The sequence below is a fragment of the Halichoerus grypus genome, chromosome 2 (genome assembly GCF_964656455.1).
Source record: "Halichoerus grypus chromosome 2, mHalGry1.hap1.1, whole genome shotgun sequence".
Taxonomy (NCBI): domain Eukaryota; kingdom Metazoa; phylum Chordata; class Mammalia; order Carnivora; family Phocidae; genus Halichoerus; species Halichoerus grypus.
In genome coordinates, this window is record NC_135713.1 from 157041791 (window position 1) to 157057997 (window position 16207).

The 16207-nt window shown below is 46.3% G+C and overlaps 1 protein-coding gene and 1 long non-coding RNA gene across 4 annotated transcripts in view; both read right to left on the reverse strand.

Annotated features, from left to right (window-relative positions):
- Positions 1-5262, reverse strand: part of HS3ST3A1 (heparan sulfate-glucosamine 3-sulfotransferase 3A1) — a 99214-nt gene extending 93952 nt beyond the window's left edge. The window contains exon 1 of the mRNA XM_036094737.2: positions 3958-5262. Coding sequence (XP_035950630.1) covers positions 3958-4556 — 599 coding nt within the window. The 5' untranslated portion in view covers positions 4557-5262. The remainder of the gene's footprint in view (positions 1-3957) is intronic.
- A 4897-nt stretch (positions 5263-10159) lies between these two features.
- Positions 10160-16207, reverse strand: part of LOC118537379 (uncharacterized) — a 33665-nt gene continuing 27617 nt past the window's right edge. The window contains exons 3-4 of one of the 3 annotated variants that reach the window (XR_004918109.2): positions 14798-15072; positions 10160-12549 (exon numbers count right to left, since the gene is read on the reverse strand). This is a non-coding gene — a long non-coding RNA (uncharacterized LOC118537379). Of the gene's footprint in view, positions 15073-16207 lie in introns of all 3 variants that reach the window. The other 2 variants (XR_004918107.2, XR_004918106.2) reach the window with 2 other exon arrangements.

Sequence of the window (16207 nt, forward strand, 5' to 3'; positions counted from 1 at the left end):
CAGTCCCTATGACCTTGCATGGGTGGCCAAACTCTGCAGCTCCCTTGGCTCGAATTTCATTTCCACCCCTTCGTGCAGAAAGAGCTTGTGGCTCAGGAGGGTGGGAAACTGCACATGGAGGTACTCTGCAGCTGCTCCCAGCTGCTAAGAAAGGCCGGTTTCTCCTGATAGGAACCGAAAGTTCCTCTGTTCCGTCTGCCTCTTCAGTAGACTTGGAAAACAAGGCAATGATCGGTAAAGGCCAGAAAGTTTTAAATTTGGATGCAGCTGGGGTGGGGAGGAGAGGGGCAGAGAACCAACTCCTCAACTCCAAGCTGAGTGATCTTTGACCTTCTTGGATGCTATCGAGTAAAATAATTTAATGATACTCTTCTCCACTCAAATTATCCAGTATTGCTAAAGAAAACATATCATAACGTAGGAAAGAAATGTGCTGGCACTTTTAGAAACATGGAACACTTACTATCTTGCCCCAAAATTCGAGATGAGACAGAAATGTTACAGAAAATAAAGTGTTATACATACATATATATGTGCGTGTACACGTGTATCTTCAATACTTTATAAATAGGTATCTTTTGTCTTACAGAAAAAAAAAAAAAAACCACCCCAACACACCTTCTTGTTGGCGCAGAAATACACAGGGAGAGAGGGGCCTTCTTATTCAATTCTGAGCTCACCTGCTCTTGTACTACAACAAAGGCATTTGACTTCCAGAAAAGATTTTCCAGAGTTTTAAAGCAAATGCGACAATTCCCTACTTTCCTTTAGGAACCCCCCACCCATATAATGGAAACGCAGACTGTTCATCGCGAAGCTTTGCTTTCCCATGACACACAAGCCACAGACATTTGTTGTCCTGCTATCGCGTTTGCTAAATTAAGTAATGTGGAATGTTTTTTTTAAAACTCCATCAGGGTGGAGTTTCACATGCAGAAGACTCCACTCAAGCATCCTCTATTATCATTAACAAATTTCCTGGAATCAAACACCTGCCCTTTTTCATTTGTTCTAAGAATATTAGGACATTTTAAAACAATTGAGAGTAACTTCCTTTCTTAAGAGATTTTGAAAACACTCACTTTCTTGTTTTCACTACAAATCTGTTCAAATGAAGAAATTAATTATACTAGTGGTGGGGGGTGGGGTGCAATTATGTTTTCTCCCAGTGAGGGAAATTTACCGAAACATCCCAACCATGGTCTCCTGGTTGTTTTCATTCTCAAACTCATTCTCCATGGCATTTTCCTATTTGCTAACAACAACACACTTCCCCCTTCGTCTGGACAGTAGGGGGCACTGCCACAGTGAACTATTATGGTCAACTGTGAGATTTCACGGGGCAAAAAACACGGCTGGACATATAGCATTTTCCCATGTCAATGAGCATCTAAAAAATATTTTACACATTTTTTTCTTCCATAATTCACTTCAGGGTGCAAACACTGGAGTTTTCTTTCTGTTCATGTTGGGGGGGGAGCTGGGGGAGTCAGCAGTATGTGGTAGAAATCCTCTTACAAATTTAAGGTTGACTCAGGAAGGTCTCACCGAATCCCTAGTTGTAAATATTGGCTAAACACAAGCAGTAACATGCACTTAATATAGGTTAAGTAGTATTCCGTGCAAGAGATTTTTTTTTCATAGTCAGTCTTCGGTCTGTCTCACAAACATCAAACTCCCAAGTTCAGAGCCAAGATGAAAGAGAACTGTGGCAACATTTCATTAAATAATCGCATAATCCAGGCTGCATAGGTGGAGGGCTTTTTTTTTTAAATAAGTTTTATATGTAATTGAGTTAAACTTAAATTTATGCATCCAATGAAAACCATTGCAAATGGTGAAACAAAGACATTGCTTCGACACTTAGAAAATTAAATTCACCAAACCATGAAGTCTACCGTGTAGTTATTTTTGTAACCACCATAAATTGTTTTACAGCACTCCTCTGCTGGAATAAACAATCTGAGGAGAAATTTACTTTACAGCATGCATCTCGTTTCCAAAAGAGAGAGTGACCTAAAACTTTATGACTCTTTCCTTTCTTCTTCTTCTTTTTTTTTTTTTTGTTAGTACTGTTTCTAGTTACCTTAAAACCTTCCTTCTCTTCCGTGAGCTTACAAAGGCTCACGGAAAATAAGATCCAAGTCTGTAGATATCCTGCGCCCTCAAATACTCATTTCTGGAATAAGAAGAAACAATCGTACTTTGTGGAAATAAGAACTATACGGCAAAATGAAAATAAAGGGTTTTAGTACTAAATATTTCACCGTATTTAATGGCACCTCAGAGCCAAACGTTGTCTTGGACCTTTCGTGAAGTTGCCTTGAAATGTGTTCCCTTACAGCACTATATGAGGCCCAATTCAATGCAAACTGCTATAGATAAGAGTTTTAGGGGTCTTTAATCACTTCTTTCTTGTGTCCTTGATGGAAAAAACAGAGCTGCCTTTGTGCTTAAAAAGAAGGACCTGTTGTTTTCAGATTCAACAGGTCATTTTTATAAGAACTTCCCAGAGGATACAACATAAATGACAGAAACACAAGGCGATTTTTTTAAGTGGCTGATGATTTTAAATGATATATATTCTATATTAAGGGAAGGTTGTTTGTTTTTTTTCCAACAAATGGAAAGTTACTGTTTTAAAAGTGTTTAATGTTTGAACTTGACTTTTAGGACCAAATGTTTTCTCTTAAGTTGGCTTACTGTAAATTCGGCTCCCGAAATCAATCTGAGGGTGTACCTGACGAGCCTCAAGTAAATAAATTTGTCAGATCATGTTCATTTCTGCTTGGGAGATGAATTATTTATTTAGAGGACTTTTGAAATATATCTAAATTGTGCTGTCACTTTTGTAATGTTCTTTCTGTTAAAATAACGAAGAGAATGCATACTTAATGAACAAGATAAAACTTTCTAAAATGAAAATTCTGGCCACATGACTTTTGGTTGTTCTCAGAGAAAAGAAAACAGGCCAATATTTTATGGCAAATAAAATCCAGGTGACACCAGGATTTATTGGAGTTTGGCTGATTCCATTATTAAAGGTGGTCTAAATTTGAGAAGACTGGCAAATTTAAGATTAAGAACCGAATCAGACTTGTTTCCTAAACTTTTATTAGGAGGCTTTTTCACAATGTAACCAAGTGTCCCTATTTTTCCCCCTTTTCTTCTTTTAAAGAAGAAAAAATTGCCTAACTCGTGTGTGAAGAGAATTGTTTGAAGACCTTTAGGAAAGTTTCAGCCAGGCCAAAAACACAAGGTACCATTCCCTTTAAATTTAGCAAACACTTTCCAAAACTCATTCCTCACCACAAACAAAAGTTATTATCCAGGAAGCCCTTCCTTAGAGCGCATTGTCTGGTTGCTGGCACTTGCTCGAACACGTATTTCCCAACTACCTAGACTCTGGTTCTTGACACTTTTACTGAGTCTCAATATTACTTACCACCTAGGACAAGGATCTGGCAAAAGGTCAAGGTAAATGAATACTTGATGGCAAAGACTGCAGGAGCCCTGGGGGGATGGTTCAGCAGATAAAGAAGAAATAGAAACAGGCGCTCTGGGGAACGCATGGACTAGGCTGCAAGGCTAATAATCGACGAACAGGTTTCTCACGTAGGAGGTACTTACCCCCACCCCCCCTTTAGCTAACAACAGGGCTACTTTCATGGAGCAGGAGAAAAAGATGGGATTGGCCGTGTGAGGAAAAGGAAATCCCAAAGACTAAAGAAAAAATCGTGAAGGCCAAAGTTTCCCTCCCACCGCCTCCCCCGACACCCACTTCCCTGGAAGCAGAAGAAGGCACAGTGGGGAACAAGACCCCTCAACTCAAGAGCAGTCACTGCAGGAAACCAGGAGGAGGGGAGCTGGGGGCCCCCCAACCCGCGCACCCTGCCCTTCGGCTGTCCCCCCCCCACCACCACCCCCACCCCCCGGCCGTGCCCTGCGCCAGCTCACCGGTACCAGGCGAGGCCCTTGTCGTAGCTGCGGTCGAAGAAGTGGGGCTCGGCGCCCACGGCGCGCACGTCGGGGTGCACGCGCAGGAACTCCAGCAGAGCCCGCGTGCCGCCCTTCTTCACGCCGATGATGATGGCCTGCGGCAGCTGCTTGCTGCCTTCGTCCAGCAGCAGGGCCAGGGTCCCCGGCGGGGCCTCGGCCACGCTGCTCCCGGCCCCGGAGCCGCCGGGACCGCCGGCCAGACCGGGGGACTCCTCTTCCCAGGCCGCCTCCTCGCCGTCGTGGCGCGGCACGGGCGGCCGGAGTCTCCGCCACGGCCGCAGCTGCAGGAGGCGCTTCCTGTGCGCCGCGGCGGGCCACACCGCCAGCTCCCTCGGGCCTCCGGCCAGGGCGCCTCGCCCCGGGGCCCCCGCCTCGTCGCCGCCGCCCGACGGCCGCACCACCGGGCCCGCCAGGGTCTGGCAGCGCTCGGCCAAGCAGTAGAAGACGTACAGGGACGTGAGCAGGGAGCAGAGCATCAGCAAGAACTTCCGGAAGATGCTGCGGGACAGCGGCTCGGCGGAGGTGGGGTGGGCGCCGGCCGGGCCCGGAGGGGCCATCCTAGCCGGAGGCGACGGCGGGCCGCGCGCGGGCCATACTAGGCCGGGACTCCGCCGGGTGCCGCGACCTCCTGCGGGGGGCCCCGCATCGCCCGTGCGTCCCTGCGGCCGTGCGAGCTGCGCCGGGGACACGGAGCCCCCGGCGCCTCTGCGCGGGATCCCTGCCTCCGGTCGAGGGGGCGGGAGGGGGTCGTGGTGCCGTGCTTAAGAAACCATCGTCTTAGACTCGCCCGAGTCCTGAGCCTTGGGGTCGCGCTCGGCGCCCCGGTTCCCTGAAAGTCGCCCGGAACGGGGGTCCTGGCGGCGGCGGCGGAGGCGGAGGCGTGCGTCTCAGCCCCGGCCCCGAGCGGCCTCTCGGCGCGGATCCCCGCTCAGCGATCGTGCATCCCTCGCTCGGTCCCGCGGAGAGGACTCGAGGCTCCCGGGCCGCGGAGCTCCGTGCGCTGCGGACAGCGGCGAGCGACAGTGCCTTCCTTCGTGCCCGTGGCCGCCGGGGCGCGCCCTCTGCGCCCGGCTACGAGGTCCCACCGACTCTCTCCGCCCCAGCGGCAACCAGAGGCCCGCGGCGGGCCGTGCACCCCTCTTCGAGCGCGCCCGACTGCTCCAAACTGCCCTCGGTCCCCACCTGGGAGCGGCGTGCCGGAGCCGGGCTGCGCGGGACCTGTCAGCGGCCGCGCCACTGCGCTCGCAGACGCTCCCCCGCCGTCTCCGGGCCGTCGCCGCCGCCACACGTGGGGCGCGGAGGGCAGCAAACTTGGCGGTGACGTCAACGGCCCGGGCCGCACCAGACCCCGGACGAGCACAGTGGGGCGGACGGGGTGGGATGGAGAAAAGGTGGCGCGGACCCCGCCGCGTCGGCCCAATGACATCGGAGAGGGCGGGGGCGACCGGGGCGACGCCCCTTCCCCACTCCGCCCTCCCTGCCCCGCCGCTGCCTCGCCCCCTTTCCGGCGAGCGGGGGGTCTGCGGGGGCTCCGGGGTAGTCTGACTGACAGCTAGGGCCGGCCGGATCCCCGGGGGCCTGACTTCCACCCGAGCCACCTCGCAGCCTCGGCTCAGCCCTGACTCCCTCCGAGCCCCCGCTCCCGCCTCTGCCGCTCCATCCTGCCCCCCCCGCCCCGCCCCCTGCCACCTCCCGGGCCCCTTGGAAGTTTTGTCGGCTGCAGTCGCCGGTACCCGCTGCACGCCACGCCCCCGTTTGTCTGGGGCGAACTGGATTCCTCCCCGCGGCTCCGACTTGCACCTACTCCACTGTCCGCGGCGGCCCGGGAGCCAAGCCCTTTGGCCCCTCGGCAGTATTTTATTTTGTCTTTCCTTGTGCCTGTTCTGCCTTGTATTAGTTTGGGATGATCGAGAGTTCCCCAGGACCGAGAAAGGAACAACTTCTTAGGAAATGACCCAATAAAGGAACCAAGAAGAGAAATCAGGAGTTTTAGAAAAAAATCAGTTCCGATTCCACATCCCTATAAGCAGTTTTTGATGAAGGAATTTTTTTATGTTGCTTGTGGTGGAGTGTGTGTGTGTGTGTGTGTGTGCGCGCGCGCGTGTGCGCACGCGTCTCGGTAAAGGAGTTAAATAGCCTTCCCTAAACAGCGGTTTCCTCTTTCTCTTGCCCCCCCGCCCCCCACCCTATATCCTCTTCACGCGCTCCTCCGAGAGTAGGTCAGGAAAGGATACAAATCACCTTGCTGTTTAATGGAGGGAGGTGGCCCGTGGACCCCGCATGGGGTGGTTTTTTATTCCGTTTCGATTTGTTGCTGATTTCTTAGCTTCCTTGTCTCAGCAGGACGCCTGGCAATGTGGGCGGGAGCCTGACCGCTCCGCACCAACCCGTGTAAGTGACACTGGCAGCTTGCTGGGCCCAGTGTAGATGCTGCCCTGTGCCTCACAAGATGCCCACTGCTGGGACTTCCCAACCTTCTTCTCGCCTGCCTTCCTGCGCTCTGTGCTCTATTTGACCGTGGAAGTGGACGTCAGGGGAGTCCTACTAGTAGACCCTTCTAAAGAGCATCTAGTGATTCTAACTCTGTGCGTGGGTGGAGCTGGTGTATTTGTGCCTTTGCTAGACACGGTTTTATGTTTATGAAGTACCAATCCCACCCTCTTCTACAAAGCAGCCAAGAGCTCCTGAGCTTCTGATGCTTTAAAGCAATGAACTTTTACAAGGATGAACAGCGAGGCCTGCCAAGGTCTGCTGTCTCTTTGTGTCCTAAAATTGGATATCGACAAACCAGTTCGGTGTTAATACTGTCTTGAGCTTTAATATATTTTGAAGTTTTTCTCTAGATATTTCAGTCTGATTTGCAGAAGGAAGACATAAAAACAAAGACCATTTTGAAGTGAGGCTGAAAGCCTATGCAGTCTCATAAATGCCAATAAACATGCCTTGGTTTCCTCCTGGGAAAAATGATCTCCACTTTCCCTTCTAGCTCCAACAGGTTACAAGATCATGCATTTATGCTTTCACATTTCAAACATAGGTATTTTCTTTAGGCAGGGGTTAAAGACCTACACTGTGTAGGAGACATGGTTTTAGGATCATTCACAATGTCTAGGGCAGCTGTGCACATCCCAAATAAATTCTGAGCCACAAATACAAGCCTTAAAGGCAACTTTAAAATTTCTAACAGCCACCTTGAAAAAGGTAAAAAGAAGCAGGTGAAATCAATGTTAATGATATCTCTGGCATATCTAAAAAATGTGACTTTAGCATGTAGTCAACATAAAAATGATCGAGGTCACTTTATGTTCTTTCTTTTCGTATCAAGGCTTCGAAATCTGCTGTGTATTTTACCTTCGCAGCACATCTTTATTGGGGCTGGCACATTTCAGATACTCAATATCCACAGGTGGCTAGTGGCTGCCACGCTGGACAGCATCAATGGGGATGTTATTTTTGGTGAGAGAGGTGTATCTGTCAGTGTCTAATCAGGATAACTCATGGGGGGGGGGGTTATTTACAAAAGAAGTGTAATGTCTCAGGCTAAGAGTCAGGAAAAGAAAAATTCTTGGCACAACAGCGGGGGAGAGGTATGTGGCATTATGTCTGATCCTGAGAAAAACACCGAGAAGACTGATTAAAGTCTCTGGATAACATTAGCGAGAGTCATTCTCCACAACTGGTTAGAATATGCTTTGTCTTTGATCCACTCAGATGCATTTATTAGAATGGAGAACAATTGCAGCTAATCATTATTAAATGGGTGCTTTCAAAGAGGAACAGTGGTCATGAAAATACCAAGGAGCACAGTGGACTTTGCTGCAATTTCTTCTTACTTCTCCCTTTTCTCCTGTCCTTCCATGTTATCCTTAAAAGTGATAAGGTTCTGCCGGGAAGAGTTCTTGCTACCATAAAGCTGGTCTTGTATTCAGGGGTGAATAGGTGACGTTGATGTTTGGTGACTTCCAGCTTCTCCTTCTCTCTCCCTAGTGGGTACCCACTCCTGCTCCACCATCCCCACCCAGTGTCCTACCCTCAGGCTTTTCCCAGCCGTGGATCCCATAAACCCATTTGCTCTACTGTACAGAGGATCGTTTATCTTCTCTCATGCCCCACCCACAGAGGGTTTACATTTTAGAGTGAGGAATATCTTTACAAATGCCCTTCTCCTACCTGCCCCAGAAGCAAGAATTCGTGCTATTTTAAAAATGTGATACACAATAAAGTATAAAGAATAAAACATAACCTAAATTTCCATTTTTATTGCCCAGAGATGACCATGATTAATATATTGGCTAGTTATTTACATATAATCTATGTTATTCATATGTACTTCTGTATAATGTTATATACATAATTTCTATATAGAGATAGAGAGTTCTCTCTATATATAGAGAGAGGTGGATGTCGGTATATATGAGATAGATAGAGATAATTGTTTAAAAATACTAAGACTTTTTGGCAGTGTGGAGAATACAGAGAGCATCCTTTGGCCACCTGTAATAAGGGACCTATGAATGGTTCTGCTCAATGAATTTGGGTGCTTCACTGGACCTTTTTTTTTTTTTTTACCTCCCCTTACCCCAGAAGCCCTCCCTATGGCCCTCCATTGCCCTATTCCTTCCCTGTCTGTCCCTCACTCCCAGCCCTCCTTCCTTATCCTTCCAATCCCACTGGCCACACCAACATGGAAGCCAGAGACCCCAGGAGCCCAGTGATGTAATAGATGAAGGTCAGCCTCTTCCTGGGGCAGGAACAGGGGATAAAGTGGATCCAGGAAGGCAGAGTATGTCCCACAAACGGGGAAACAGGAGCCTTAGGAGTTTATAATCTTAATGCGACAAAACACGCACACAGTCCTTAGAATGCAAATTTGCATTGTATTCAACTCAAGTACCAGACGTTGTGCTACACATTCCCCAGATTCATTGTCAGTGCTTGGTTACACCCTCCCCTTCCTGTCTCAAGGTCTCTGGTGTCTCTGCCTATAACACGCATCCCCTTCACCCCTCGGCTATCAGCTGGAACAACACATCTTCAAGGATGCCTTCCATGTCCATCCCCCGCCCCTGCTTTGAGCAAATCTCCTGGCACAGATTCTCCGAGTCCCCAGTAGTTTTCCCTCCAGATTTTATGAGGGTTTGTAATGTTACCAGTGCATGCTTATGCTACGCCTCCCCCTTAGACTATGAGCACTCCACAGAGCCCAAGACCATTGCTCAGTAGCATCACCTGGTGCAAGGAGATGCCCAATAAAGATCTGTGGATGAACTAATGACTCCAGGGAAGAATGGAGCTGGGCATTCCAGTCTGAGAGTACCTCACAGCAAAGTCAAGTCCAGACAGGGCGCTGTGTGTTGTAAACTGTTTGTGTTTCGGCATGAATGAAGCGTGGGCTTGGCCTGGGGAAGCCATTGGAGGGAACCAGAAGTAACACAGAAATGACGATAGAGAAGAAAGCAGGAACTAGTTGCTGAGGGCCTTGTGTGATTTTCTTGAGAGTCTACTTTTATCGGACATCTGTGGAGATCAACAGGAAAATACTTGCTTTCTTAGGAAGACTTCCTCCCAAAAAAGCTTTCTCGGTAGGGTCAAGACTAGAAGGCGGGATGCCAGCTCAGTGACCGATTCCTCCTAGAACGGAGTCATTGATTGTGACGATTAACAATTAACTAGAAATTTGGAGGGGGGCTTGGTGGAGGTGGTAGATTTCAAAATGGGTCCTGAGGAACTGGTTGGGGCAGGAGCATGATATTTTGGATCACGCAGTGTAAGTACCAATGTGGCAGTCACAACGGGCAGCCAATAAATGTTTAATTAATAACTGTGACCAAATCTTTATTTAGACTGATTTTAGCCCCAAAAAAGCGTTTCTATTAGTCTATTATCTTTAGAAAGTTTCCTAGAAGCAGAAGTGTGATTTTAATAACTTGTCTTAAGCTTCTGCATTATGCTAGTCTCCATTTAACGACATACCTCTTGTCTTTTCTTTGAGGGACTCACCCTTCCTGAGAATGACGTCACCAAATAAGAAGCCATGTTCCTTTTCTCTTTGTGTTCTCATCCCATGCTGTTACCCTCAGTTCTCTCCCTCTCAAGACTTGCATCAGGGCGCCTGGGTGGCTCAGTCGTTAAGCGTCTGCCTTCAGCTCAGGTCATGATCCCAGGGTCCTGGGATCGAGTCCCATATCGGGCTCCCTGCTACGCGGGAAGCCTGCTTCTCCCTCTCCTACTCCGCCTGCTTGTGTTCCTGCTCTCACTATGTCTCTCTCTGTCAAATAAATAAATAAAATCTTTAAAAAAAAAAAGACTTGCATCAGACATTTTGCATCTAGGGATTATCTTGAAGTCCCCAAAGGATCAACTTCGGTCAAAAACAGCTTCGAAAAATGCCCCTATTCATCAGAAAGGGCAATGTGAGGACCAAAGGAATATCAGCCGCCGGCCATACTTTGAATATATAGGTTCTACCCACCTTGATTCATTCCAGGAGACATCATCTGCATGATAGTCATTGCAACTTTGTAATTCATGGTGACAATTTCCTGTCAGAAGGCAGGACAGTGTTTTGGGGACAAAGCACTTGATCAATGTCAAGGGCACTTATATGGGTGCTGAAAGTCTCCAGAACGAAGTTTGCCTGTGACATGTGTGAGGTCCTGGGAAGGACCAGAAAGCACCTCTGATAATTCAGACCAGAGATAGGAAGGCAGTGGTTACCTACAATGTTTGTCTGCCTTTTTTCTAAAAACAGCACCTGGGTTTTCCTCCAGGCAAAACTCCTTCTTACACTCATGCCATAAAAATCTCAATACAACTAAACTCACCCCTTGACTTTCTTGATGTCAGAGTAATCTGTCTTCCAATCTGGGTAGCATCTGATTTTCCAAACTGCAAGTAAATAAGCCAGACCCAGAGGTTCAAGGACAGGACTGTGCTGGGATTACTGGAAATCTGCACCCTTGCTCTATGTGGGCAGGAGATAAGCCTGAGCTGCTGGCCGCCATACTTTATTCTGTGAGGGAGGAACCTGCCTGAGGAGAAAGTCAACACAGGAATACGCAGGTGAGCCAGGGAGAGAGATCAGTTCCAGGAAACTTAGTCTGAGCCCAAGTTTGATTCATCTCCACACTGGATTAAATTCTGTTATGTCCAATGTTCTTTGAGATTTTAGGCAGCATGTCTTGTCTCAAGAGCATCAGATCTCATTTCCTATTCCACCCTACGGAATTTCTTGCCACCTGACCACCCACCAGTGATCTTATTAATGACCCCAGCCTGTACTGAGTGTGCTCACCAGGTGAGACCTACCAGATGTCTGATTGTCCCTGCTCTTCCGCCCCCACACACCAGCCACTGGTCGCCACCCAGCCTACTCCAGAAAGTGTAGCTCAGACACAGTAAGCTAGTCCGGACATTTTAAATGGTCTTTGTATTTGCCTGATGAGAGGTTTAACACTTTACTATTTCTTTTTACTATAATATAGGAAGGCTTGCTTTTGAAACCCAATAATCAATGACTCTTATGCAACAAAAATATCTGTTGCTTGGACTTATATGTGCGCATCATTCCAATATAGTTTTTAAAAGCTTTACCATTCACGAATGGAAACCTTTTGCTTCTCAGAACATATTTCAATCACAACCGTATTGAGAGAATAGAAGGTTGATACACCCCTGCTTGGGATATAAAACTACCTGGTCCCACAAACTTGGACTTACTTCTAATCAAAACAGACAAAAACAAAGAGACAAAAAAAAAAAGAAGAAGAAGAAGAAGAAGAAAAGAAAGTCCAGGATCTTCAGACCTCAAATTCAAGTAAGTGCCCGATTTCTTGTTCTCAGCCCCAGAACTAATAAATGTAGCATTTTAGAAAATGACTTTGAGAACAGAATGCCGGATAAGTTAGAAAAGCTTGAAGCAGACAACGTGGTGAAGAAACTGTAATTAAATAAATAGCAGCCGTAAAATCATAGAATCCCAAACTGCAGTGTCGGTAGGGGGTACAAAGAGGAAGAGAAAATCTAAAGTATCTCACAAAGCAAGAAACATGATAGAGTAGATGCAGCAGATGAAGGAGAAGTAGAAATCAGAATCCACTCCAAGTATTGCCATTCAGTTTGTCCTTCCATTGCTGGTCTGGTGTTTGTTTGCCAGTTGGCTTTTCCCTCTATCTCTGCAGTCAGGCAGGCTGGTTTCTCGCTCTAAATTGATCTGGAGATGTGCCAGCAGGACTGGAGAGATGGGGTGGGGTGGGTAGCCAGAATGGAAGCTGGGTCAAGTCCCATTCAGAACTGAAGTAATGGTCTTGGTCTCGAGTCAGTGGTCAGCAAACGGTGAGGCAGGCTTGAAAGGAGGTCATAGGGACTCTCAATTATCCTCTAAATCAGATGTGGTCCTCATTCATCTCCTACTGGGGGAAAAATGGTTTTCCCAATCCAAGTGAGATGATGACTAACAATTCATGATTTCCAAGCTGTGAGTTACTGAGAATTCAAATCAGATAGAGAGATGACCAGGAATTCCCAAAGTAAGTGGAATTTAGAAGGACCCTGTTGAAGAAGGAATTTGAGTTTTGCTGGAGAGGACCATGGTGGTTGTTCCAGATTGAGAAACAAACAAACAGAAATTATTACAGGGCAATATGAAGAAGTCTTGAGCATTCCTGTTAAATATTAGCATATTATAGTCTCTGAGATGACTTTTCAGTAAAGAAGACAGATTTTGCTTAATCCCACGTTTTCAAGCCTTTTGGACCATGGACTCCCTTTACCCGTGTCCTATCTAGTAACATTCATTGTTCTGAGGCACATGGATCCAGAAATATAATCCTAAACTGTATAGGGCTTGTTATTGTCAGGAACCTGGGAGGACACATGTTTTGTGAACATACTGGGGCCTCAGCTGCCTATAGTGAGGGTTTGGTTTACTTCGAGACCAGGTGGAGGACATTTCATGAAGTATCTGGGATTTCCTTTGTTCTATTATTTCTCCAGGGGCCCACCGCCCCCAAGGGATGGGGTTTTAACTAAGGACCTGACAAATGGTAATTTTCATGAATTATTGATTTGGCCAAAAATAACGGGGAAGATTGATCATTACATAAAGATTTCCCCGAGCTTCTTCTTGCTTCTGTTCTGGCTCAATTATTTCAGATTCTATCCCATGTGAAAAGAAAGGGGTGCAGGTTTTGAAATACACCCTATCAAAAACTGAATTAGCATGCAAAAGAGTCAAGAGACATTTTTGCAGTAGGCTGACCATCCTGGCAAAGCATCGGAAGAAACAAATGTTTGTTGAAAAACAGGACCTATTTAAATAAGTGACATAGAGTTATAAGTTGGCTCATGGAGGGTTATGTGATTATTTTACTTGTCCTCAGTTTCTTTTCTCAACATAGAAGACACTGAGTCCATAATTTTTTTTTTGTTTGATTGTAATATCAGTGCTTTCTTTTATTTTAAAGATGACACACACTTTTGTAGCAGGTAAAAATTAAGTTAATCTTTTGAGGGAACTTGAGAAGGATATAGGATATAAATAATACATCTGAAACATAAGGGGAGTCTGGGTGAGTTTCCTTGCTTCCCCACCTATATAGGAGATCTATATTTTTTCTTTGGGTTGTAAGAGAGGGGGATAAATCAGAGGGAAAGGAAGAGAGTGGTGTGCTGGTGCTTTCTGAGCAGAAGCCCATGTCCTGTCCCTTCCACTCCAAGGCATCCGTTCAGCAGGAGCTGGGGGAGAGACATAGACTGAGCCTGAGAGAATCTGAGAGCAAAGGAGGGTTCACAAGGGCTGTAGTGCTCTTTTTCACAAAGCACCCACGACAACTCTTTAGGGGTCTCTCCAAAGCTCTAGAGGCTTGGAGAAGGGCCCAGAGTAACAGAGGGAGCAGGGTCTGGAGGAGGGAGTGGAATCTGGAGAAGTCTGGCCATCTAGAACAAGGCATAAAATATGACCTTGACTGGAAGGACTAGTGACAGGTAGGGCAAAAGGGCGGCTCATCAGTTGCCCCCGGGGGTGGGTAACAATGGCAAAGCCCAGATTCTCTATGATGTCTTGGCACTCTAAGACCAAACAGGAGACACTGGGTGGGAGCCGAGAGATTGGTAAGGGTTTCGGGGGCAGGTGAACAGGAAGTGACCTTGACATTACCGAGAATAGACTGAGAGTACATTTCTACCACTTAGAAACACGGGCGCTTGAATGGAAACTCAGTTCAGTTTTCAAAAGCACAAGAAAGTTTTCTTTGGCCTGACTTCCCAGCAAGAGATTTTTGTCCTTGCAGCACTCACGGAGGTAGGTATAGATCCCTACTCTTGGTTTTCTCATGAGACCCTAGAAGGCATGGCTTAAAACACCCATGGATGGCACATCTTTCTGCAGAAGGTTTTTCCTTTTCTTTTTAGTTCTGATTATTATTTTCTACACAATAATATAGCTTCTGCAGTCGTATCACTAAGCAACTAAAAGCACAAGATTGACTATTGCACACTGTATGATTTTTCTAGGGCTACCATAACAAATGGCCACAAACTGGGTGGCTTTCAACAACAGAAAGTTATTTTCTCCTCGTTCTGGAGATTAAAAGTCCGAAATCAAGGTGTCAGCAAAGCCACACTCCCTCCATAATATTAATCACAGCTGTAAAGACCCTATTTTTAAAGAAGATCACGTTCACAGGAATTAAGGATTAGGACTTGAACATGTCTTTCAGGAGGACACAATTCAAACCACAACAGACATGCGTCAATGCAATTGGCTTAATAATAATAACTAATACTGATGAGCTCTTACCCTGTGTTAAGTGACTCGCAACCAGGCTTACCCTTAGTTCTCCCGTATTATTCCTATTTGACAGATGGAGAAGTTGAGGCTCAAAGAAGATGGTGAAACATGCCCTAAGTTGCGTAGCTCAGAAGGGCGTTGCTGCATCTTGTTCACACCTGTAGGTGTCCTAGAAACGTCCTCAAGTGGTAGAACTCCTACAGGCTTTCTCCTCTGGGAGCTTCTGCTCATTCTCATCCTCATTTTCCAAGACCGGAAGTTGATCTTCTTGAGTCTCTGATCACCTCCGTAATTTTTGCAGTATTTCCAGGAAGAGAAAGGGAAGAGAGAGGGAAAGAGGAAGGGGGAGAGAGAGAAGGAAGGAAGAAAGGGATGTAGGAGAGGAAGAGAGAGAGAGAGAGAAGATGAGAAACAGAGACGGATTTTGCCAATGTCACTTCCCTGGAGGTAAAGGAGCATCTCATCCATCTATCTGATCGCCTCTTCTCGTTAGCATCCTGCCCTCTAACTGCTGGAATAATATTAGCTGGAATTGCAAAGAAAATGCTTATTTTTACTAGTTAAACGCTAGATGCCCAAGCTCACCTCTACGCTTTTTACAGCTTGACCTCTGACACAAGTGTCACTCTCTTAAAGGACTTAGAATAACTCACATCCCAGCCTATCTAAGAATGTGACTTTTTAAGACCCTTACACAGGACAAAATAATATTTTTAGACATGGCTGTATAGTGATTTCCAAAACAGTCCCTTCTTTGCTTGTATATGATTAGGTCTCTTCGTTTTTGTTCATAGATGGGTAGCAAGGGCAAAACTAGGGAGAGTTGCCAAGAAAGAGATCCTCTGAGAGCACTTCTTACCTAATCAATTTCTCTGTTTGTAATAATGTAACCATCTAACTTTTTTTCTCCAAATGATGAACTAGTTTTCCTAATACCTATTCTTCCCGCCCCACCCCCACCCCCGGGACTTGAAAAGACACATTTATCTTGTATTTAAATTGATACATACTTGAATCTGTGCTGGGACATTTTATTTTGGTCCAAGGATCTGTCGCTGTCATCAGAACCCCATGATGTTGTCATAGTATTTATTATATACTTGCACTCAAAGACTCCAAACGCTATCATTTCAGATGTCTTGATTATTCTCACATATTTATTCTCCCCCCAATTTTAGGTTTCTTAGGTCAGTCACCTCCAAAACATGCTGTTTACATTTTTATTGGTCTATCATTACATTTATTGATTGCTGCAGGGGGGGGGAATTCACATATTTGTAAAATGATACATTATAACCCTTTCAAGGAACATGGAATACCTTATTCTTTTGCATGACACAGGAAAATTTTTCATTGCTTTCATAAAATTCCTGCATTGTTTGCTGTGGTTGATCGTAAGTGATTTAGATGAATGATTGT